The 25,000-nt window shown below is 47.4% G+C and overlaps 1 protein-coding gene across 3 annotated transcripts in view; it reads left to right on the top strand.

Annotated features, from left to right (window-relative positions):
- Positions 1-25,000, top strand: part of LOC112239180 (disintegrin and metalloproteinase domain-containing protein 12) — a 91,792-nt gene that overhangs the window by 41,564 nt on the left and 25,228 nt on the right. For all 3 annotated transcript variants that reach the window (XM_042316976.1, XM_042316975.1, XM_042316974.1), the window contains exons 8-13: positions 6,010-6,187; positions 10,868-10,957; positions 11,964-12,159; positions 15,320-15,428; positions 20,991-21,189; positions 24,423-24,500. In XM_042316976.1, the coding sequence (XP_042172910.1) occupies positions 6,010-6,187; positions 10,868-10,957; positions 11,964-12,159; positions 15,320-15,428; positions 20,991-21,189; positions 24,423-24,500 (850 nt within the window). The remainder of the gene's footprint in view (positions 1-6,009; positions 6,188-10,867; positions 10,958-11,963; positions 12,160-15,319; positions 15,429-20,990; positions 21,190-24,422; positions 24,501-25,000) is intronic.

Below are 25,000 nucleotides of genomic sequence, written 5' to 3'. Positions count from 1 at the left end.
AGGGATAGAGGGATAGAGGGATAGAGGGATAGAGGGATAGAGGGATAGAGGGATAGAGGGATAGAGGGATAGGGGATAGAGGGATAGAGGGATAGAGGGGATAGAGGGATAGAGGGATAGAGGGGATAGAGGGATAGAGGGATAGAGGGATAGAGGGATAGAGGGATAGAGGGATAGAGGGATAGAGGGATAGAGGGATAGAGGGATAGAGGGGGATAGAGGGATAGAGGGATAGAGGGATAGAGGGGATAGAGGGGATAGAGGGATAGAGGGATAGAGGGATAGAGGGATAGAGGGATAGAGGGATAGAGGGATAGAGGGATAGAGGGATAGAGGGATAGAGGGATAGAGGGGATAGAGGGAGAGGGATAGAGGGATAGAGGGATAGAGGGAAGGGGATAGAGGGGATAGAGGGATAGAGGGATAGAGGGGAGGGGATAGAGGAGATAGAAGAGATAGAGGGATGGGGACAGAGGGGATAGAGGGATAGAGGGAGGGGATAGAGGGATAGAGGAGATAGAGGGATGGGGACAGAGGGGATAGAGGTTATAGAGGGATAGGGGATCGAGGGGGATAGAAGAGATAGAAGAGGATAGAGGGATAGAGGGATAGAGGGATAGGGGATAGAGGGATAGAGGAGGGATAGAGGGAGGGGATAGAGGAAATAGAGGGATAGAGGGGATAGAGGGGATAGAGGGATAGAGGGAGATAGAGGGATAGGGGGATAGAGGGATAGAGGGAGGGATAGAGGGATAGAGGGATAGGGGGATAGAGGGATAGAGGGGGATAGAGGGATAGAGGGATAGGGGATAGAGGGGATAGAGGGATAGAGGGGATAGAGGGATAGAGGGATAGAGGGATAGAGGGATAGAGGGGGATAGAGGGATAGAGGGATAGAGGGATAGAGGGATAGAGGGATAGAGGGGATAGAGGGATAGAGGGATAGAGGGGATAGAGGGATAGAGGGAAAGGGGACAGATGGGATAGAGGGATAGAGGATAGAGGGATAGAGGGATAGAGGGGATAGAGGGATAGAGGGGATAGAGGGATAGAGGGGATGAGGGGATAGAGGGATAGAGGGATAGAGGGATAGAGGGATAGAGGGATAGAGGGATAGAGGATAGAGGGATAGAGGGGATAGAGGGATAGAGGGATAGAGGGGATAGGGGGATAGAGAGGAGATAGAGGGATAGAGGGATAGAGGGGAGGATAGAGGGGAGGGTAGAGGGATAGAGGAGATAGAGGGGATAGGGGATAGAGGGGATAGAGGGATAGAGGGAAGGGGATAGAGGGGATAGAGGGATAGAGGGATAGAGGGGATAGAGGGAAGGGATAGAGGGATAGAGGAGATAGAGGGAGGGGGGATAGAGGGGATAGAGGGATAGAGGGGATAGAGGGGAGGGGATAGAGGAGATAGAAGAGATAGAGGGATGGGGACAGAGGGGATAGAGGTTATAGAGGGGAGGGGATAGAGGAGATAGAAGAGATAGAGGGATGGGGACAGAGGGGATAGAGGTTATAGAGGGAGGGGATAGAGGAGATAGAAGAGATAGAGGGATGGGGACAGAGGGGATAGAGGTTATAGAGGATAGGGGATCGAGGAGATAGAAGAGATAGAGGGGATAGAGGTGATAGAGGAGATAGAGGGAAGGGGACAGAGGGGATAGAGGTTATAGAGGGGAGGGGATAGAGGAAATAGAAGAGATAGAGGGGATAGAGGTGATAGAGGAGATAGAGGGAAGGGGACAGAGGTGATAGAGGAGATAGAGGGAAGGGGACATATGGGATAGAGGGATAAAGGAGATAGAGGGATAGAGGAGATAGAGGGGATAGAGGGATAGAAGTATAGAGGTATAGAGGGATAGAGGGATAGAGGGATAGAGGGATAGAGGGATAGAGGGATAGAGGGATAGAGGGATAGAGGGATAGAGGGGATAGAGGAAAGGGGACAGATGGGATAGAGGGATAAAGGGGATAGAGGGGATAGAGGAAAGGGGACAGATGGGATAGAGGGATAAAGGAGATAGAGGGGATAGAGGGATAGGGGATAGAGGGATAGAGGGGATAGAGGGGATAGAGGGGATGGAGGGGATAGAAGAGATAGAAGAGATAGAGGAGATTGGATAGAGGGGATAGATGGGATAGAGAGGATAGAGGGGATAGAGGAGATAGAGGAGATAGGATAGAGGATAGAGGGGATAGAGGAGATAGAGGAGATTATAGGGATAAAAGGGATAGAGGAGATTATAGGGATAAAAGGGATAGAGGAGATAGATGGGAGGGAAGAGTTATACTTTGTATGAACAGGCACACACACCAACAGGCACACACACACACACACACACACACACACACACATTCTCTCTCTTCACACACACACACACCCTCCATCACGTACACTACATGGCCATCCAGCAGTACAGTCTATTACCAGCGCTCCATTAAGCTGTATGAGGTCTGGAAGAAAGGTTTTGTCAGACAGAGCCCAGGACAAACACACACTCACACAGTTTGATTTCCCTGTGGAGCAGAGCAGACCACCCTCTCCTCTCCAGACCCCCAAACACACAAAAAAATCCCTAGATTTATAGGTATTCCTCTTTCTCTTTGTCTAGATGTATGGGTGGTGAGAGAACTTGTTAGGTTTGACTTTCTCTGTCTTTCCCTCTCTCTGTCTCTCTCTCTCTCTATCTCTCTCTGTCTCTCTCTCTCTCTCTCTCTCTCTCTCTCTCTCTCTCTCTCTCTCTCTCTCTCTCTCTCTCTCTCTCTCTCTCTCTCTCTCTCTCTATCTCTCTCTCTCTCTCTCTCTCTCTCTCTCTCTCTCTCTCTCTCTCTCTCTCTCTCTCTCTCTATCTCTCTCTCTCTACCTCTCTATCTCTCTCTCTCTCTCTCTCTCTCTCTCTCTCTCTCTACCTCTCTATCTCTCTCTCTCTCTCTACTCTCTCTCTCTCTCTCTCTCTCTCTCTCTCTCTCTCTCTCTCTCTCTCTACCTCTCTCTCTCTCTCTCTCTCTCTCTCTCTACCTCTGTCAATTCAATTCAATTCGATTCAAGGGCTTTATTGGCATGGGAAACATGTGTTAACATTGCCAAAGCAAGTGAGGTAGATAATATATAAAGTGAATATATAAAGTGAAATAAACAATAAAAATTAACAGTAAACATTACACATACAGAAGTTTCAAAACAATAAAGACATTATAAATGTCATATTATATATATACAGTGTTTTAACAATGTACAAATGGTTAAAGGACACAAGATAAAATAAATAAGCATAAATATGGGTTGTATTTACAATGGTGTTTGTTCTTCACTGGTTGCCCTTTTCTTGTGGCAACAGGTCACAAATCTTGCTGCTGTGATGGCACACTGTGGAATTTCACCCAGTAGATATGGGAGTTTATCAAAATTGGATTTGTTTTCGAATTCTTTGTGGATCTGTGTAATCTGAGGGAAATATGTCTCTCTAATATGGTCATACATTGGGCAGGAGGTTAGGAAGTGCAGCTCAGTTTCCACCTCATTTTGTGGGCAGTGAGCACATAGCCTGTCTTCTCTTGAGAGCCATGTCTGCCTACGGCGGCCTTTCTCAATAGCAAGGCTATGCTCACTGAGTCTGTACATAGTCAAAGCTTTCCTTAATTTTGGGTCAGTCACAGTGGTCAGGTATTCTGCCGCTGGGTACTCTCTGTTTAGGGCCAAATAGCATTCTAGTTTGCTCTGTTTTTTTTGTTAATTCTTTCCAATGTGTCAAGTAATTATCTTTTTGTTTTCTCATGATTTGGTTGGGTCTAATTGTGCTGCTGCCCTGGGGCTCTGTAGGGTGTGTTTGTGTTTGTGAACAGAGCCCCAGGACCAGCTTGCTTAGGGGACTCTTCTCCAGGTTCATCTCTCTGTAGGTGATGGCTTTGTTATGGAAGGTTTGTGAATCGCTTCCTTTTAGGTGGTTGTAGAATTTAACAGCTCTTTTCTGGATTTTGATAATTAGTGGGTATCGGCCTAATTCTGCTCTGCATGCATTATTTGGTGTTCTACGTTGTACACGGAGGATATTTTTGCAGAATTCTGCGTGCAAAGTCTCAATTTGGTGTTTGTCCAATTTTGTGAAGTCTTGGTTGGTGAGCGGACCCCAGACCTCACAACCATAAAGGGCAATGGGCTTTATGACTGATTCAAGTATTTTTAGCCAAATCCTAATTGGTATGTTGAAATTTATGTTCCTTTTGATGGCATAGAATGCCCTTCTTGCCTTGTCTCTCAGATCGTTCACAGCTTTGTGGAAGTTACCTGTGGCGCTGATGTTTAGGCCAAGGTATGTATAGTTTTTTGTGTGCTCTAGGGCAACAGTGTCTAGATGGAATTTGTATTTGTGGTCCTGGTGACTGGACCTTTTTTGAAACACCATTATTTTGGTCTTACTGAGGTTTACTGTCAGGGCCCAGGTCTGACAGAATCTGTGCATAAGATCTAGGTGCTGCTGTAGGCCCTCCTTGGTTGGTGACAGAAGCACCAGATCATCATCAAACAGCAGACATTTGACTTCGGATTCTAGTAGGGTGAGGCCGGGTGCTGCAGACTTTTCTAGTGCCCGCGCCAATTCGTTGATATATATGTTGAAGAGGGTGGGGCTTAAGCTGCATCCCTGTCTCACCCCACGACCCTGTGTGAAGAAATGTGTGTGTTTTTTGCCAATTTTAACCGCACACTTGTTGTTTGTGTACATGGATTTTATAATGTCGTATGTTTTACCCCCAACACCACTTTCCATCAGTTTGTATATCAGACCCTCATGCCAAATTGAGTCGATGGCGTTTTTGAAATCAACAAAGCATGAGAAGACTTTGCCTTTGTTTTGGTTTGTTTGGTTGTCAATTAGGGTGTGCAGGGTGAATACTTGGTCTGTCGTACGGTAATTTGGTAAAAAGACAATTTGACATTTGCTCAGTACATTGTTTTCATTGAGGAAATGTACGAGTCTGCTGTTAATGATAATGCAGAGGATTTTCCCAAGGTTACTGTTGACTGTCTCTCTACCTCTCTCTCTCTCTCTCTCTCTCTCTCTCAAATCTTCTCTCACTCTTTCTCTCTTGGGGTCACTCTCTCTCTCTCTCTGGTTCCAAAAGGGCTTTATTGGCATGGGAAGATGTGTTAACATTGCCAAAGCTAAGTGATAGACAACATACAAAGTGAATATATAAAGTGAAAAACAACAAAAATTAACAGTAAACATTACACATACAGAAGTTTCAGTAAAGACATTACAAATGTCATATTATATATATATACAGTGTTCTAACAATGTACAAATGTACTCATCAACTCCACTCTCTCTTCTCTCTCTCTCTCTCTACCTATGTCTCTCTCTCTCTCTTCTCTGTCTCTCTCTCTGTCTCTCTCTCTCTCTCTCTCTCTTCTGTCTCTCTCTTTCTCTGTCTGTCTCTACTCTGTCTTTGATCATGTCTCTGTCTCTGTCTTTCTCTCTCTCTCTCTCTCTCTAACTCTATCTCTCTACCTCTCTAGCCAAAGAGATCTCTCTACCTCTCTCTCTCTCTCTCAATCTACTCTCTCTCTCTCTCTCTCTCTCTCTCTCTCTCGCTCTCTGTCTCTGTCTCTGTCTCTGTCTCTGTCTCTGTCTCTGTCTCTGTCTCTGTCTCTGTCTCTGTCTCTGTCTCTGTCTCTGTCTCTGTCTCTGTCTCTGTCTCTCTCTCTCTCTCTCTCTCTCTGTCTGTTTCTCACCCTCTGCTCCTCTCTGACCTCTGAGTGTGTCTTTCAGAGGGTTTGGATAAAACACATGACACATTTCCCTTCAACAATCCACACTCCCCAGGTGCCCATTCCCTACCCCATTCCACCTGTTCCCTACAGTATTCAGTAGTTCTCCTCTCTCTCTCTCCTCTCTATGTACAAGGTTCCCTACAGTATTCAGTAGTTCTCCTCTCTCTCTCTCCTCTCCAGGTACCTGTTCCCTACAGTATTCAGTAGTTCTCCTCTCTCTCTCTCCTCTCCAGCTACCCGTTCCCTACAGTATTCAGCTCCTGTAGTATAAAGGATCTGTCTGCCAGTCTGGAGAAGGGCGTTGGGATGTGTCTGTTCAACATGCCTGAGGTCAAGGTTCTCTACGGGGGACAGAAGTGTGGCAACGGATACGTGGAGGAAGGAGAGGAGTGTGACTGTGGAGAACTGGAGGTAGGAAGTTGTCCTGTGTTGTCATAGTAGGGATGCAATGGGATGGGACACATTAACACTATATTAACACTACTGCCCTGAGCCAAGCTGAACCAAACCACTACTGCCCTGAGCCAAGCTGAACCAAACCATTACTGCCCTGAGCCAAGCTGAACCAAACCATTACTGCCCTGAGCCAAGCTGAACCAATCCACTACTGCCCTGAGCCAAGCTGAACCAAACCACTACTGTTCTGAGCCAAGCTGAACCAAACCACTACTGCCCTGCCTGAGCCAAGCTGAACCAAACCATTACTGCCCTGAGCCAAGCTGAACCAATCCACTACTGCCCTGAGCCAAGCTGAACCAAACCACTACTGCCCTGAGCCAAGCTGAACCAAACCATTACTGCCCTGAGCCAAGCTGAACCAAACCACTACTGCCCTGAGCCAAGCTGAACCAAACCATTACTGTTCTGAGCCAAACTGAACCAAGCCATTACTGCCCTGAGCCAAGCTGAACCAAACCACTACTGTTCTGAGCCAAGCTGAACCAAACCATTACTGCCCTGAGCCAAGCTGAACCAAACCATTACTGCCCTGAGCCAAGCTGAACCAAACCACTACTGTCCTGAGCCAAGCTGAACCAAACCAAGCTGTTCTGAGCCAAGCTGAACCAAACCATGCTGTTCTGAGTCAAGCTGAACCAAACCACTACTGCCCTGAGCCAAGCTGAACCAAACCACTACTGCCCTGAGCCAAGCTGAACCAAACCACTACTGCCCTGAGCCAAGCTGAACTAAACCACTACTGCCCTGAGCCAAGCTAAACCAAGCCACTACTGCCCTGAGCCAAGCTGAACCAAACCAAGCTGTTCTGATCCAAGCTGAACCAAACCATGCTGTTCTGAGTCAAGCTGAACCAAACCATTACTGCCCTGAGCCAAACTGAACCAAACCACTACTGTTCTGAGCCAAACTGAACCAAACCACTACTGTTCTGAGCCAAGCTGAACCAAACCATTACTGCCCTGAGCCAAGCTGAACCAAGCCACTACTGCCCTGAGCCAAGCTGAACCAAACCACTACTGCCCTGAGCCAAGCTGAACCAAACCACTACTGCCCTGAGCCAAGCTGAACCAAACCACTACTGCCCTGAGCCAAGCTGAACCATACCATTACTGCCCTGAGCCAAGCTGAACTAAACCACTACTGCCCTGAGCCAAGCTGAACCAAACCATTACTGCCCTGAGCCAAGCTGTACCAAACCACTACTGCCCTGAGCCAAGCTGAACCAAACCACTACTGCCCTGAGCAAAGCTGAACCAAGACACTATTGCCCTGAGCCAAGCTGAACTAAACCACTACTGCCCTGAGCCAAGCTGAACCAAACCACTACTGCCCTGAGCCAAGCTGAACTAAACCACTACTGCCCTGAGCCAAGCTGAACCAAACCACTACTGCCCTGAGCCAAGCTGAACTAAACCACTACTGCCCTGAGCCAAGCTGAACCAAGCCACTACTGCCCTGAGCCAAGCTGAACCAAACCAAGCTGTTCTGAGCCAAGCAGAACCAAACCATGCTGTTCTGAGTCAAGCTGAACCAAACCACTACTGCCCTGAGCCAAGCTGAACCAAACCACTACTGCCCTGAGCCAAGCTGAACCAAACCACTACTGCCCTGAGACAAGCTGAACTAAACCACTACTGCCCTGAGCCAAGCTAAACCAAGCCACTACTGCCCTGAGCCAAGCTGAACCAAACCACTACTGTTCTGAGCCAAGCTGAACCAAACCACTACTGCCCTGAGCCAAGCTGAACCAAGCCACTATTGCCCTGACCCAAGCTGAACTAAACCCCTACTGCCCTGAGCCAAGCTGAACCAAACCACTACTGCCCTGAGCCAAGCTAAACCAATCCACTACTGCCCTGAGCCAAGCTGAACCAAACCACTACTGCCCTGAGCCAAGCTGAACCAAACCACTACTGCCCTGAGCCAAGCTGAACTAAACCACTACTGCCCTGAGCCAAGCTGAACCAAGCCACTACTGCCCTGAGCCAAGCTGAACCAAACCAAGCTGTTCTGAGCCAAGCTGAACCAAACCATGCTGTTCTGAGTCAAGCTGAACCAAACCACTATTGCCCTGAGCCAAGCTGAACCAAACCACTACTGCCCTGAGCCAAGCTCAACCAAACCACTACTGCCCTGTGCCAAGCTGAACTAAACCACTACTGCCCTGAGCCAAGCTAAACCAAGCCACTACTGCCCTGAGCCAAGCTGAACCAAACCAAGCTGTTCTGAGCCAAGCTGAACCAAACCATGCTGTTCTGAGTCAAGCTGAACCAAACCACTAATGCCCTGAGCCAAGCTGAACCAAACCACTACTGCCCTGAGCCAAGCTGAACCAAACCACTACTGCCCTGAGCCAAGCTGAACCAAACCACTACTGCCCTGAGCCAAGCTGAACCAAACCATTACTGCCCTGAGCCAAGCTGAACCAAACCACTACTGCCCTGAGCCAAGCTGAACCAAACCATTACTGACCTGAGCCAAGCTGAACCAAACCACTACTGCCCTGAGCCAAGCTGAACCAAACCATTACTGCCCTGAGCCAAGCTGAGCCAAACCACTACTGCCCTGAGCCAAGCTGAACCAAACCACTACTGCCCTGAGCCAAGCTGAACCAAACCACTACTGCCCTGAGCCAAGCTGAACTAAACCACTACTGCCCTGAGCCAAGCTGAACCAAACCACTACTGCCCTGAGCCAAGCTGCCCTGAGCCAAGCTGAAACAAACCCTTACTGCCCTGAGCCAAGCTGAACCAAACCACTACTGCCCTGAGCCAAGCTGAACCAAACCATTACTGCCCTGAGCCAAGCTGAGCCAAACCACTACTGCCCTGAGCCAAGCTGAACCAAACCACTACTGCCCCGAGCCAAGCTGAACCAAGCCACTATTGCCCTGAGCCAAGCTGAACTAAACCACTTCTGCCCTGAGCCAAGCTTAACCAAACCACTACTGCCCTGAGCCAAGCTAAACCAATCCACTACTGCCCTGAGCCAAGCTGAACCAAACCACTACTGCCCTGAGCCAAGCAGAACCAAACCACTACTGCCCTGAGCCAAGCTGAACTAAACCACTACTGCCCTGAGCCAAGCTGAACTAAACCACTACTGCCCTGAGCCAAGCTGAACCAAGCCACTACTGCCCTGAGCCAAGCTGAACCAAACCAAGCTGTTCTGAGCCAAGCTGAACCAAACCAAGCTGTTCTGAGTCAAGCTGAACCAAACCACTACTGCCCTGAGCCAAGCTGAACCAAACCACTACTTCCCCGTGCCAAGCTGTTTGGAGCAAAGCTGAACCAAACCACGACTGCCCCGTGCCAAGCTGTTCTGAGCCAAGCTGAACCAAACCAAGCTGTTCTGAGATGAGTGGAGATAGGAAGTGGTCTAACAACATCAAGGTTGTGGGTTCAAGTCCTGGAACGGGACAGAGATGAAATGAGACGGGGCTGGAATGGGACAGGGAGGAATGGGACAGGGATGGAATGGGACAGGGATGGAATGGGACATTCTGTCACGATTCATAGTTCCTTATCACATGATCTGAACCCTGTTCCATTCTGTCATGATTCATAGTTCCTTATCACATGATCTGAACCCTGTTCCATTCTGTCATGATTCATAGTTCCTTATCACATGATCTGAACCCTGTTCCATTCTGTCATGATTCATAGTTCCTTATCACATGATCTGAACCCTGTTCCATTTTGTCATGATTCATAGTTCCTGATTGGTACAATGCAGGGTTTCAGAGCTGCTGATTGGTAGAGTGCAGAGTTCCAGAGCTGCTGATTGGTAGAGTACAGGGTTCCAGAGCTGCTGATTGGTAGAGTGCAGGTTTCCAGAGCTGCTGATTGGTAGAGTGCAGGGTTCCAGAGCTGCTGATTGGTCGAGTGATGGGTTCTGATAATGCATAATGTAGACCAGATGTCCATACCTCCACTGTTCCACGGAGGATATGTCACATCAACGGGGACCTGGGACCGTGTTCCCTGTCCGAAGCTGTTGTTGAAGAAATCCTTTCAGGACGTAACTCTACCTGACTGTCTGACCTCTGCCAGGGAGGAGAGGAGGAATATAATACGACCTGGCGTGGGGTTCCCTCTGATAACATTAGAGCTGTGCGTGTGTTCTCAGATTACATCTAATCTGGGTGGTTTGTAAACCCCTTCTTCCTCTCCTCTCTCTCCCCACCTCTCCTCTCTCCCCCCGCCTCTCACTCTCTCTCTCTCCCTCTCCCCCTCTCTCCTCTCCCCCTCTCCCCCTCCCCTCCCTCTCTCCCCTCTCCCTCTCTCCCCTCTCCCCCTCTCCCCTCTCCCCCCTCTCTCCCTCTCCCCTCTCTCCCCCTCCCCCTCTCCTCTCCCCTCTCCCCCTCTCCCCCTCCCCCTCCCCTCTCCCCTCCTCTCCCCCTCTCCCCCCTCCCCTCTCCCCTCTCCCTCTCTCCCCTCTCCCCCTCCCTCTCCCCTCTCTCTCTCCACCTCTCCTCTCTCCCCTCCCCCCTCCTCTCCTCCTCTCCCCCCTCTCCCCTCCCCTCTCCCCCTCTCCCCTCTCCCCTCTCCCCTCTCCCCTCCCCTCCCCCCTCTCTCCCCCTCTCTCCCCCCCCTCTCCCCCTCTCTCCCTCCCCTCCTCTCCTCTCTCCAGGAGTGTATGAACCCGTGCTGTAACTCTACAACCTGTACTCTGAAGGGGGATGCTGTGTGTGCTCACGGACAGTGCTGTCATGACTGCCTGGTAGGAGACTGACTGACCTGCTGGCCAACAGCCCTCATTTAAACTCACATCTTCTTCAATCTTTATTTTCACAGGAAGGGGTCCTGTTTCTCACACACACACACACACACACACACACGGACAGTGCACACACTGCCTGCGTACACACACACACACACACACACACACACACACACACACACACACACACACACACACACACAACACACACACACACACACACACACACACACACACACACACACACACACACACACACACACACACACACACACACACACACACACACACACACACATACACACATAATGGCTTAAAGTCCTAGTGGTATCAAAAGGGGAATATGCCTTAAAGTTGGAGTTGTTTGTTTGATAATCTATAACCATATGTAGTAGCTAGGCTAGTTGTTTGGTACTCTATAATCATATGTAGTAGCTAGGCTAGTTGTTTGATACTCTATAATCATATGTAGTAGCTAGGCTATTTGTTTGTTTGATAATCTATAATCATAGGTAGTAGCTAGGCTATTTGTTTGTTTGATAATCTATAATCATAGGTAGTAGCTAGGCTAGTTGTTTGTTTGATAATCTATAATCATAGGTAGTAGCTAGGCTAGTTGTTTGATCCTCTATAATCATATGTAGTAGCTAGGCTAGTTGTTTGATAATCTATAATCATAGGTAGTAGCTAGGCTAGTTGTTTGACAATCTATAATCATAGGTAGTAGCTAGGCTAGTTGATTTATAAGCTATCATCATTTGTTGTAGCTAGGCTAGTTGTTTGTTTGATCATCTATAATCATAGGTAGTAGCTAGGCTAGTTGTTTGATACTCTATAATCATATGTAATGGGTAGGGTTAGTAGTAGGTAAGTTAAGTAGTCTGTCCTCTTCTGTTTCTCTTAGACTTCAGACCTCCATGCCTCTCAAGGCCTCACCTCCTTATCTGTCTGTCTGCTTGTCTGTCTGCCTGTGTGCCTGTCTATCTGCCCGCCTACCTGTCTGTAGCTGAAAGCAGCGGGCACCCCGTGCAGGGATTCGAGTAACTCATGTGACCTGCCAGAGTTCTGTACCGGCGCCAACCCCCATTGCCCTGCTAATGTGTACCTGCATGACGGGCACGCCTGTCACAATGTGGACGGACACTGCTACAATGGGATCTGCCAGACACACGAACAGCAGTGCATCACTCTCTGGGGTCAGGGTGAGTAGAGAACAGGGTCTGATCACTCTCTGGGGCCAGGGTGAGTAGAGGACAGGGTCTGATCACTCCCTGGGGTCAGGGTGAGTAGAGAACAGGGTCTGATCACTATCTGGGGACAGGGTGAGTAGAGAACAGGGTCTGATCACTATCTGGGGCCAGGGTGAGTAGAGAACAGGGTCTGATCACTCTCTGGGGCCAGGGTGAGTAGAGAACAGGGTCTGATCACTCTCTGGGGCCAGGGGGTGAGTAGAGAACAGGGTCTGATCACTCTCTGGGGCCAGGGTGAGTAGAGAACAGGGTCTGATCACTCTCTGGGGCCAGGGTGAGTAGAGAACAGGGTCTGATCACTCTCTGGGGTCAGGGTGAGTAGAGAACAGGGTCTGATCACTCTCTGGGGCCAGGGTGAGGGTAGAGAACAGGGTCTGATCACTATCTGGGGACAGGGTGAGTAGAGAACAGGGTCTGATCACTATCTGGGGCCAGGGTGAGTAGAGAACAGGGTCTGATCACTCTCTGGGGGTGAGTAGAGAACAGGGGGGCCAGGGTGAGTAGAGAACAGGGTCTGATCACTCTCTGGGGCCAGGGTGAGTAGAGAACAGGGTCTGATCACTCTCTGGGGACAGGGTGAGTAGAGAACAGGGTCTGATCACTCTCTGGGGCCAGGGTGAGTAGAGAACAGGGTCTGATCACTCTCTGGGGTCAGGGTGAGTAGAGAACAGGGTCTGATTACTCTCTGGGGCCAGGGTGAGTAGAGAACAGGGTCTGATCACTCTCTGGGGACAGGGTGAGTAGAGAACAGGGTCTGATCACTCTCTGGGGACAGGGTGAGTAGAGAACAGGGTCTGATTACTCTCTGGGGACAGGGTGAGTAGAGAACAGGGTCTGATCACTCTCTGGGGTCAGGGTGAGTAGAGAACAGGGTCTGATTACTCTCTGGGGCCAGGGTGAGTAGAGAACAGGGTCTGATCACTCTCTGGGGCCAGGGTGAGTAGAGAACAGGGTCTGATCACTCTCTGGGGCCAGGGTGAGTAGAGAACAGGGTATGATCACTCTCTGGGGCCAGGGTGAGTAGAGAACAGGGTCTGATCACTCTCTGGGGCCAGGGTGAGTACAGAACAGGGTCTGATTACTCTCTGGGGTCAGGGTGAGTAGAGAACAGGGTCTGATCACTCTCTGGGGCCAGGGTGAGTAGAGAACAGGGTCTGATCACTCCCTGGGGACAGGGTGAGTAGAGAACAGAGTCTGATCACTCTCTGGGGACAGGGTGAGTAGAGAACAGGGTCTGATCACTATCTGGGGACAGGGTGAGTAGAGAACAGGGTCTGATCACTCTCTGGGGTCAGGGTGAGTAGAGAACAGGGTCCGATCACTCTCTGGGGACAGGGTGAGTAGAGAACAGGGTCTGATCACTATCTGGGGACAGGGGACAGGGTCTGATCACTCTCTGGGGTGAATGAGAGAGAACAGGGTCTGATCACTCTCTGGGGACAGGGTGAGTAGAGAACAGGGTCTGATCACTCTCTGGGGTCAGGGTGAGTAGAGAACAGGGTCTGATCACTATCTGGGGACAGGGTGAGTAGAGAACAGGGTCTGATCACTCTCTGGGGTCAGGGTGAGTAGAGAACAGGGTCTGATCAATATCAAATCAAATCAAATCAAATTTATTTATATAGCCCTTCGTACATCAGCTGATATCTCAAAGTGCTGTACAGAAACCCAGCCTAAAACCCCAAACAGCAAGCAATGCAGGTGTAGAAGCACGGTGGCTAGGAAAAACTCCCTAGAAAGGCCAAAACCTAGGAAGAAACCTAGAGAGGAACCAGGCTATGTGGGGTGGCCAGTCCTCTTCTGGCTGTGCCAGGTGGAGATTATAACAGAACATGGCCAAGATGTTCAAATGTTCATAAATGACCAGCATGGTCGTATAATAATAAGGCAGAACAGTTGAAACTGGAGCAGCAGCACGGTCAGATGGACTGGGGACAGCAAGGAGTCATCATGTCAGGTAGTCCTGGAGCTCAGGTCCTAGGGCTCAGGTCCTCCGAAAGAGAGAAAGAAAGAGAGAAGGAGACAATTAGAAAACGCACACTTAGATTCACACAGGACACCGAATAGGACAGGAGAAGTACTCCAGATATAACAAACTGACCCTAGCCCCCCGACACATAAACTACTGCAGCATAAATACTGGAGGCTGAGAACAGGGGACAGGGTGAGTACAGAACAGGTTCTGATCACTCTCTGGGGACAGGGTGAGTACAGAACAGGGTCTGATCACTCTCTGGGGTCAGGGTGAGTAGAGAACAGGGTCTGATCACTATCTGGGGACAGGGTGAGTATAGAGCAGGGACGCAACATTCTGTTCACTCTCACACAAAAAAATCCCAGGTTTACCAGACATCTTGGTTGGAAGACTCTTGCAAGTATCCCATGTGTAACTCTGTGTTGTTGTCTGTGTTGCACTGCTTTGCTTTATCTTGGCCAGGTCACAGTTGTAAATGAGAACTTGTTTTTCAACTGGTCTACTTGGTTAAATAAAGGTGAAATAAATAAATAAATCAAATTAAAATGTAGAAGTGAATAAGCAGCAATCCAGAATGCTCCAAACAGAATTTCTGGAAAACCTGGGAATTTTGGGAAATGTACTGTCATTTTGCAAATCTTGTGGAGAGTGGAGCCCCCTACAGGTTGGGAGGGAAAACTGTTGTACAACACCGAGAGATGTTTCAGTCTGACTTCAGATTATTTCGCTGTTGTACAACACTGAGGGATGTTCCACTCTGAGTTCAGATGATTTCCTGTTGTACAACACTGAGGGATGTTCCACTCTGAGTTCAGATTTCCCTAGCCTGGATTGCTGACAACCTCTATACTTGTCTTTTTCTCAAAACACATGGCGCAAGGTCCTAGGAGAGGAGCCTTGAATCCGCTCCTCCCCAATGGGTTTGAGAAGGAGGAGAGGAGCTTCGAATCTGCTCCTTCCCAATGGGTTTGAGAAGGAGGAGAGGAGCTTCGAATCCGCTCCTCCCCAACGGGTTTGAGAAGGAGGAGAGGAGCCTCGAGGAGAGGAGGATATGAGGAAACCACAGAAAAACGATATCAGATAAGGCCGAGAAGTTACAGTCTGTCTCTGATGTTATATGTCCCCCATGTCTGATAGGAGCCAAGCCCGCCCCAGGGATCTGCTTTGAGAGAGTCAACTCGGCAGGAGATCCCTACGGGAACTGTGGGAAGGACTCCAAGGGATCCTTTGCCAAGTGTGAAGCTCCGTAAGACGACATACCAGTACACATATCCACTGTCTCTCAGCATGTGCTGGTTTTTAAATAAAATGTGAAAAGAGACCCCCCCTTGCATTTTATCTTATACTACAATGTGATTGGTTTATTTGACAACGTTATCGACCACTCGGGTCTTTAACAGGGGTGTGAGTAGTCGAAAACGTAGTCAAATAAACCCGTTCGCAGTGGTGCGTGGGTATAGAATTACCAGGCTGTACATCTTTGAAAGGGTAACCACGACAACAACAGGAGACAAAAGAGTATAGAATTACCAGGCTGTACATCTTTGAAAGGTTAACCACGACAACAAAAGGAGACAAAAGGGTATAGAATTACCAGGCTGTACATCTTTGAAAGGGTAACCACGACAACAACAGGAGACAAAAGAGTATAGAATTACCAGGCTGTACATCTTTGAAAGGGTAACCACGACAACAACAGGAGACAAAAGGGTATAGAATTACCAGGCTGTACATCTTTGAAAGGGTAAGACAACAACAGGAGACAAAAGGGTATAGAATTACCAGGCTGTACATCTTTGAAAGGGTAACACGACAACAACAGGAGACAAAAGGGTATAGAATTACCAGGCTGTACATCTTTGAAAGGGTAACCACGACAACAACAGGAGACAAAAGGGTATAGAATTACCAGGCTGTACATCTTTGAAAGGGTAACCACGACAACAACAGGAGACAAAAGGGTATAGAATTACCAGGCTGTACATCTTTGAAAGGGTAACCACGACAACAACAGGAGACAAAAGGGTATAGAATTACCAGGCTGTACATCTTTGAAAGGGTAACCACGACAACAACAGGAGACAAAAGGGAGAAAAAAGTGTTGGTCTTTAAATGAAGACGTGATGTCATAGGCTAGACTTTATTGAAACTGTTGAAATATTTAAATTAGCATTAAAAAAAAGGGGGAGGGGTTTTGTTCTTCTTAACGATCCCCTTTAATTGTCTTTAGACGACAGAGACATTAGTGTATAGTGTCCCAAATGGATTCCTATTTCCTGTTTAGTGCACTACTCTTTACCAGTGCCCAATGGCCCCTGCTCAAAAGCAGGGCACTAAACAGGGGATAGGGTGCTATTCTGGGATGTTGACCTGAATCATTCATCAACGGTCTCTTAATTGACTTAATTGCAGCAATGACAGAAAACTGGATGTGACTGGGATTGACTGAGACCCTTTTACAATGAAAAACAAAGAAAAGAAGGGGGTTTCACACAGCCACTCTTTCAGTCTAATGTAGGACTGGGCTACAGCCACTCTTTCAGTCTAATGTAGGACTGGGCTACAGTCTAATGTAGGACTGGGCTACAGTCTAATGTAGGACTGGGCTACAGTCTAATGTAGGACTGGGCTACAGTCTAATGTAGGACTGGGCTACAGTCTAATGTAGGACTGGGCTACAGTCTAATGTAGGACTGGGCTAGTCAGCTGGGCTACAGTCTAATGTTGGGCAGTCTAATGTAGGACTGGGCTACAGTCTAATGTAGGACTGGGCTACAGTCTAATGTAGGACTGGGCTACAGTCTAATGTAGGACTGGGCTACAGCCACTCTTGGGCTACAGTCTAATGTAGGACTGGGCTACAGTCTAATGTAGGACTGGGCTACAGTCTAATGTAGGACTGGGCTACAGTCTAATGTAGGACTGGGCTACAGCCACTCTGCTCAGTCTAATGTAGGACTGGGCTACAGTCTGTAACTGGGCTACAGGACTGGGCTACAGTCTAATGTAGGACTGGGCTACAGTCTAATGTAGGACTGGGCTACAGTCTAATGTAGGACTGGGCTACACTAGTCTGTAGGACTGGGCTAATGGGACTGGGCTACAGTCTAATGTAGGACTGGGCTACAGTCTAATGTAGGACTGGGCTACAGTCTAATGTAGGACTGGGCTAATGTAGACTGGGCTGGGCTACAGTCTAATGTAGGACTGGGCTACAGTCTAATGTAGGACTGGGCTACAGTCTAATGTAGGACTGGGCTACAGTCTAATGTAGGACTGGGACTGGGCTACAGTCTAATGTAGGACTGGGCTACAGCCACTCTTTCAGTCTAATGTAGGACTGGGCTACAGTCCACTCTTTGTAGGACTGGGCAGTCTAATGTAGGACTGGGCTACAGTCTAATGTAGGACTGGGCTACAGTCTAATGTAGGACTGGGCTACAGTCTAATGTAGGACTGGGCTACAGTCTAATGTAGGACTGGGCTACAGTCTAATGTAGGACTGGGCTACAGTCTAATGTAGGGCTACAGTCTAATGGGACTGGGCTACAGTCTAGGACTGGGCTACAGTCTAATGTAGGACTGGGCTACAGTCTAATGTAGGACTGGGCTACAGTCTAATGTAGGACTGGGCTACAGTCTAGTCTATGTAGGACTGGGCTACAGTCTAATGTAGGGGCTACAGGGCTGGGCTACAGTCTAATGTAGGACTGGGCTACAGTCTAATGTAGGACTGGGCTACAGTGTAGGACTGGGCTACAGTCTAATGTAGGACTGGGCTACAGTCTAATGTAGGACTGGGCTACAGTCTAATGTACTGGGCTACAGTCTAATGTAGGACTGGGCTGGACTGGGCTACAGTCTCTAATGTAATGTAGACTGGGCTACAGCCACTGTAATGTAGGACTGGGCCACTTTCAGTCTAATGTAGGACTGGGCTACAGTCTGGGCTACAGTCTAATGTAGGACTGGGCTACAGTCTAATGTAGGACTGGGCTACAGTCTAATGTAGGACTGGGCTCAGGTAGGACTGGGCTACAGTCTAATGTAGGACTGGGCTACAGTCTAATGTAGGACTGGGCTACAGTCTAATGTAGGACTGGGCTACAGTCTAATGTAGGACTGGGCTACAGTCTAATGTAGGACTGGGCTACAGTCTAATGTAGGACTGGGCTACAGTCTAATGTAGGACTGGGCTACTTCAGTCTAATGTAGGACTGGGCTACAGTCTAATGTAGGACTGGGCTACAGTCTAATGGCTGGGCTACAGTCTAATGTAGGACTGGGCTACAGTCTGGGCTACAGTCTAATGTAGGACTGGGCTACAGTCTAATGTAGGACTGTGGCTACAGTCTAATGTAGGACTGGGCTACAGTCTAATGTAGGACTGGGCTACAGTCTAATGTAGGACTGGGCTACAGTCTAATGTAGGACTGGGCTACAGTCTAATGTAGGACTGGGCTACAGTCTAATGTAGGACTGGGCTACAGTCTAATGTAGACTGGGCTGGGCTACAGTCTAATGTAGGACTGGGCTACAGTCTAATGTACTGGGCTACAGTCTACTGGGCTACAGTCTGGGCTACAGTCTAATGTAGGACTGGGCTACAGTCTAATGTAGGACTGGGCTACAGTCTAAATGTAGGACTGGGCTACAGTCTAATGTAGGACTGGGCTACAGTCTAATGTAGGACTGGGCTACAGTCTAATGTAGGACTGGGCTACAGTCTAATGTAGGACTGTAGGACTGGGCAGTCTAATGGGCTAGGAGGACTGGGCTACAGTCTAATGTAGGACTGGGCTACAGCCACTCTAGTCTAATGTAGGACTGGGCTACACAGTAGGACTGGGCTACAGTCTAATGTAGGACTGGGCCACAGTCTAATGTAGGACTGGGCTACAGTCTAATGTAGGACTGGGCTACAGTCTAATGTAGGACTGGGCTACAGTCTAATGTAGGACTGGGCTACAGTCTAATGTAGGACTGGGCTACAGTCTAATGTAGGACTGGGCTACAGTCTAATGTAGGACTGGGCTACAGTCTAATGTAAGACTGGGCTACAGTCTAATGTAGGACTGGGCTACAGTCTAATGTAGGACTGGGCTACAGTCTAATGTAGGACTGGGCTACAGTCTAATGTAGGACTGGGCTACAGTCTAATGTAGGACTGGGCTACAGTCTAATGTAGGACTGGGCTACAGTCTAATGTAGGACTGGGCTACAGTCTAAATGTAGGACTGGGCTACAGTCTGTAGGACTGGGCTACAGGCTAATGTAGGACTGGGCCAGTCTAATGTAGGACTGGGCTACAGTCTAATGTATGGGCCAGGCCACTGGGCTACAGTCTAATGTAGGACTGGGCTACAGGGCTACAGTCTGTAGGACTGGGCTACAGTCTAATGTAGGGCTACAGTGGGCTACAGTCTAATGTAGGACTGGGCTGGGCTAATGTAGTCTGGGCTAATGTAGGACTGGGCTACAGTCTAATGTAGGACTGGGCTACAGTCTAATGTAGGACTGGGCTACAGCCACTCTTTCAGTCTAATGTAGGACTGGGCTACAGCCACTCTTTCTGTCTAATGTAGGACTGGGCTACAGCCACACTTTCTGTCTGATTCTCTGCTGATTTCCCTGGAACTGGGGTTGAAAAGAGTCCTGACAACACAACAGAACCTAAACTGGGGTTGAAAAGAGTCCTGACAACACAACAGAACCTAAACTGGGGTTGAAAAGAGTCCTGACAACACAACAGAACCTAAACTGGGGTTGAAAAGAGTCCTAACACAACAGAACCTAAACTGGGGTTGAAAAGAGTCCTGACAACACAACAGAACCTAAACTTTGGTTGAAAAGAGTCCTGACAACACAACAGAACCTAAACTGGGGTTGAAAAGAGTCCTAACACAACAGAACCTAAACTGGGGTTGAAAAGAGTCCTGACAACACAACAGAACCTAAACTGGGGTTGAAAAGAGTCCTGACAACACAACAGAACCTACACTGGGGTTGAAAATAGTCCTAACACAACAGAACCTAAACTGGGGTTGAAAAGAGTCCTGACAACACAACAGAACCTACACTGGGGTTGAAAAGAGTCCTAACACAACAGAACCTAAACTGGGGTTGAAAATAATCCTAACACATCAGAATCTAAACTGGGGTTGAAAACAACACAACAGAACCTAAACTGGGGTTGAAAAGAGTCCTAACACAACAGAACCTAAACTGGGGTTGAAAAGAGTCCTAACAACACAACAGAACCTAAACTGGGGTTGAAAAGAGTCCTAACACAACATAACCTAAACTGGGGTTGAAAAGAGTCCTAACAACACAACAGAACCTAAACTGGGGTTGAAAAGAGTCCTAACAACACAACAGAACACTGTGTAGTAGTTACTGTAGTTCTAACAACACAGTAATTACTGTAGTTCAGACAACACAGTAGTTACTGTAGTTCAGTGGCGTCAAACTCAATTATGCAGTGTCTGCAGGTTTTCGCTCCTCCATTGTACTTTATTGATCAATTAAGGTAATTGATTACTTTAAGAACTCCCCTCACCTGGTTGTCTAGGTCATAATTTGATACAAATTGAAAGGAATTAACGAAATAACCAGCAGGCACACAGCCCTCCAGGAAATCATTTTGACACCACTGTTGTAGATGGTTGGAGAGAAAGTCAAGTTTTTTGACAGCTAAGACTCTAGCTCCAGTAACAATGAAATATCATTCAGGTGAATGCCTTTAGTTGTGTTTTCTAATCTATCGATTAATGAGGTGTTGTTTGTTGTTTGTTGTTGTTGTTTACAGAGATGCTAAGTGTGGCAAAATACAGTGTCAAGGAGGAGCCAACCGGCCAATAATAGGCACCAATGCCGTCTCCATAGAAACCAACATCCCCCTCCAAGAGGGGGGCCGAATCCTGTGCCGGGGGACCCATGTCTACCTGGGGGACGACATGCCTGACCCAGGCCTCGTCATGTCGGGCACAAAGTGTGGCGACGCCATGGTGAGAACTCAACACCGTTACCCTGTTCATACGACTGGGCCGTCGGACCATCCAGGAGAGAGTGTGTTGTTGTTGTTGTTGTTGTTGTTGACAGAGATGAACTGTGCTGGCCTCTGGTTACGTGTCCACAATAGTAGCTCGAACTGTGCAGGGAAGGACAATGGGGAAATAAAATATCTGACTCAGCATTGTACAGTATTGGGTCAGCATTTTACGGTTTGGCTCAGCATGGTACATTTTGGGTCAGCATTGTATGTTTTGGGACAGCATTGTATGTTTTAGGTCAGCATTGTACGGGTTGACTCAGCATTGTACGGTTTGACTCAGCATTGTATGGTTTGACTCAGCATTGTACGGTTTGACTCAGCATTGTACGGTTTGACTCAGCATTGTACGGGTTGACTCAGCATTGTATGGTTTGACTCAGCATTGTATGGTTTGACTCAGCATTGTACTGGTTGACTCAGCATTGTATGGGTTGACTCAGAATTGTACGGGTTGACTCAGCATTGTACGGGTTGACTCAGCATTGTATGGTTTGACTCAGCATTGTATGGGTTGACTCAGCATTGTACGGGTTGACTCAGCATTGTATGGTTTGACTCAGCATTGTATGGTTTGACTCAACATTGTAGCATTTGACTCAGCATTGTATGGTTTGACTCAGCATTGTATGGTTTGACTCAGCATTGTATGGTTTGACTCAGCATTGTATGGTTTGACTCAGCATTGTATGGGTTGACTCAGCATTGTACGGGTTGACTCAGCATTGTATGGTTTGACTCAGCATTGTATGGTTTGACTCAGCATTGTACGGTTTGACTCAGCATTGTATGGTTTGACTCAGCATTGTATGGGTTGACTCAGCATTGTACGGGTTGACTCAGCATTGTATGGTTTGACTCAGCATTGTATGGTTGACTCAGCATTGTACGGGTTGACTCAGCATTGTATGGTTTGACTCAGCATTGTACGGGTTGACTCAGCATTGTATGGGTTGACTCAGCATTGTATGGTTTGACTCAGCATTGTATGGGTTGACTCAGCATTGACTCAGCATTGTATGGTTTGACTCAGCATTATATGGTTTGACTCAGCATTGTACGGGTTGACTCAGCATTGTATGGTTTGACTCAGCATTGTACGGGTTGACTCAGAATTGTACGGGTTGACTCAGCATTGTATGGTTTGACTCAGCATGATAGCGTGAAAAGGGTACTTGAATTAGCCAGTTTAGTTTGAAGAAGGCCTTTTTCCAGCCCTAAACACTGGGCAGTGACCGTGGAAACTAAGGATGGGGACATCAGTGTAGTCTGTCTGTCTGTCTGTCTGTCTGTCTGTCTGTCTGTCTGTCTGTCTGTCTGTCTGTCTGTCTGTCTGTCTGTCTGTCTGTCTGTCTGTCTGCCTGTTCTCTGTCTACCTGTTCTCTGTCTGTCTGCCTGCCTGTCAGTCTGTGTCTCTCTCTCCCTCTCTTGCTAGCTCTCTCTCTCTCTCAATTCAATTTCAATTGAAGTGATTTATTAGCATGGGAAACATATGTTAACATTGCCAAAGCAAGTGAGGTAGATAATATACAAAAGTGAATTAACAATAAAAACGAACAGTAAACATAATACTCACAGAAGTTCCAAAGGAATAAAGACATTCCAAATGTCATATTATGTCTATATACAGTGTTGTAACGATGTGCAAATAGTTAAAGTACAAAAGGGAAAATAAATCAACATAAATAAGGGTTGTATTTACAATGGTGTTTGTTCTTGACTGTTTAACCTTGCTGCTTGTATAGCAGACCCTCGTGCCAAATTGAGTCAAAAGCTTTTTTGAAATCAACAAAGCATGAGAAGACTTTGCCTTTGTTTTGGTTTGTTTGGTTGTCAATTAGGGTGTGCAGGGAGAATACGTGGTCTGTCATATGGTAATTTGGTAAAAAGCCAATTTGACATTTGCTCAGTACATTGTTTTCATTGAGGAAATGTACAAGTCTGCTGTTAATGATAATGCAGAGGATTTTCCCAAGGTTACTGTTGACGCATATCCCACGGTAGTTACTGGGGTCAAATTTGTCTCCACTTTTGAGGATTGGGGTGATCAGTCCTTGGTTCCAAATATTGGGGAAGATGCCAGAGCTAAGGATGATGTTGAAGAGTTTTAGTATAGCCAATTGGAATTTGTTGTCTGTATATTTGATCATTTCATTGAGGATACCATCAACACCACAGGTCTTTTTAGGATGGAGGATTTGTATTTTGTCTTGTAACTCGTTCAATGTAATTGGAGAATCCAGTGGGTTCTGGTCGTCTTTAATAGTTGAATCTAAGATCTGTATTTGATCATGTATATGTTTTTGCTGTTTGTTCTTTTTTATAGAGCCAGAAAGATTGGAGAAGTGGTTTATCCTACATCTCCATTTTGGATAGATAATTCTTCGTGTTGTTGTTTGTTTAGTGTTTTCCAATTTTCCCAGAAGTGGTTAGAGTCTATGGATTCTTCAGTTACATTGAGCTGATTTCTGACATGCTGTTCCTTCTTTTTCCGTAGTGTATTTCTGTATTGTTTTAGTGATTCACCGTAGTGAAGGCGTAGACTCAGGTTTTCAGTCTCTATGTTTTTGGTTGGACAAGTTTCTCAATTTCTTTCTTGAGAAACCCGGCGTTCTTCATCCAACCATTTGTCATTGTTGTTCATTTTCTCAGGTTGTCTTCTTGTAATTTTTTTTTTTTGATAGGGAAGCTGAGAGTTTAAATATACTGTTTAGGTTTTCTACTGCCAAGTTTACTATTACAGTGAAACATTTTGTCCAGGAAATTGACTAGAAGGGATCGAATTTGTTGTTGCCTAATTTTCTCTCTCTACCTTTCTCTCTCCCTCGACCCCCCTCCCAACTTTTCTTTCTCTCTCTCTCTCTCTCTCTCTCTCTCTCTCTCTCTCTCTCTCTCTCTCTCTCGCTCTTTCTCTCTCTCTTTCTCTCTCTCTCTTTCTCTCTCTTTCTCTCTCTCTCTTTCTCTCTCTCTCTCGCTCTTTCTCTCTCTCGCTCTTTCTCTCTCTCTCGCTCTTTCTCTCTCTCGCTCTTTCTCTCTCTCTCACTCTCTCTCTCTTGCTCTATCTCTCTCTCTTTCTCCCCCCTCTCTCTCTCTCTCTCTGTCTCTCTCTCCCTCTCTGTCTCTCTCTCTCTGTCTCTCTCTGTCTCTCCCTCTCTCTCTCTCTGTCTCTCTCTGTCTGTCTGTCTGTAGATGTGTCTGAACCGGCAGTGTCAGAACGTCAGTGTCTTTGGAGTGCAGGAGTGCTCAGAGAAATGCAGCGGTCGAGGGGTGAGTAACGTCACGGTTAAAACCCCCCTTTTGAACAGTTCCCCCTTTTTTTGTCCTTCTTACGTCCCAAATTGCTACAAGTTCTCCCACTTAAAAAGATGAGAGAGGCCTGTAATTTTCATCATAGGTACACAATGAGTTGAGTTTTTACCAAAAAGTTATATTTTGGTTTCATCTGACCATATGACATTCTCCCAATCTTCTTCTGGATCATCCAAATGCTCTCTAGCAAACTTCAGACGGGCCTGGACATGTACTGACACGTCTGGCACTGCAGGATTTGAGTCCCTGGCGGCGTAGTGTGTTACTGATGGTAGGCTTTGTTACTTTGGTCCCAGCTCTCTGCAGGTCATTCACTAGGTCCCCCCGTGTGGTTCTGGGATTTTTGCTCACCGTTCTTGTGATCATTTTGACCCCACGGGGTGAGATCTTGCGTGAGATCTTGCGTGGAGCCCCAGATCGAGGGAGATTATCAGTGGTCTTGTATGTCTTCCATTTCC

The sequence above is a fragment of the Oncorhynchus tshawytscha genome, unplaced genomic scaffold (assembly GCF_018296145.1).
Source record: "Oncorhynchus tshawytscha isolate Ot180627B unplaced genomic scaffold, Otsh_v2.0 Un_contig_2580_pilon_pilon, whole genome shotgun sequence".
NCBI classification, from domain to species: domain Eukaryota; kingdom Metazoa; phylum Chordata; class Actinopteri; order Salmoniformes; family Salmonidae; genus Oncorhynchus; species Oncorhynchus tshawytscha.
Note: the sequence above shows the minus strand (reverse complement) of the source record. Positions and strands in the feature narration are given on the sequence as shown.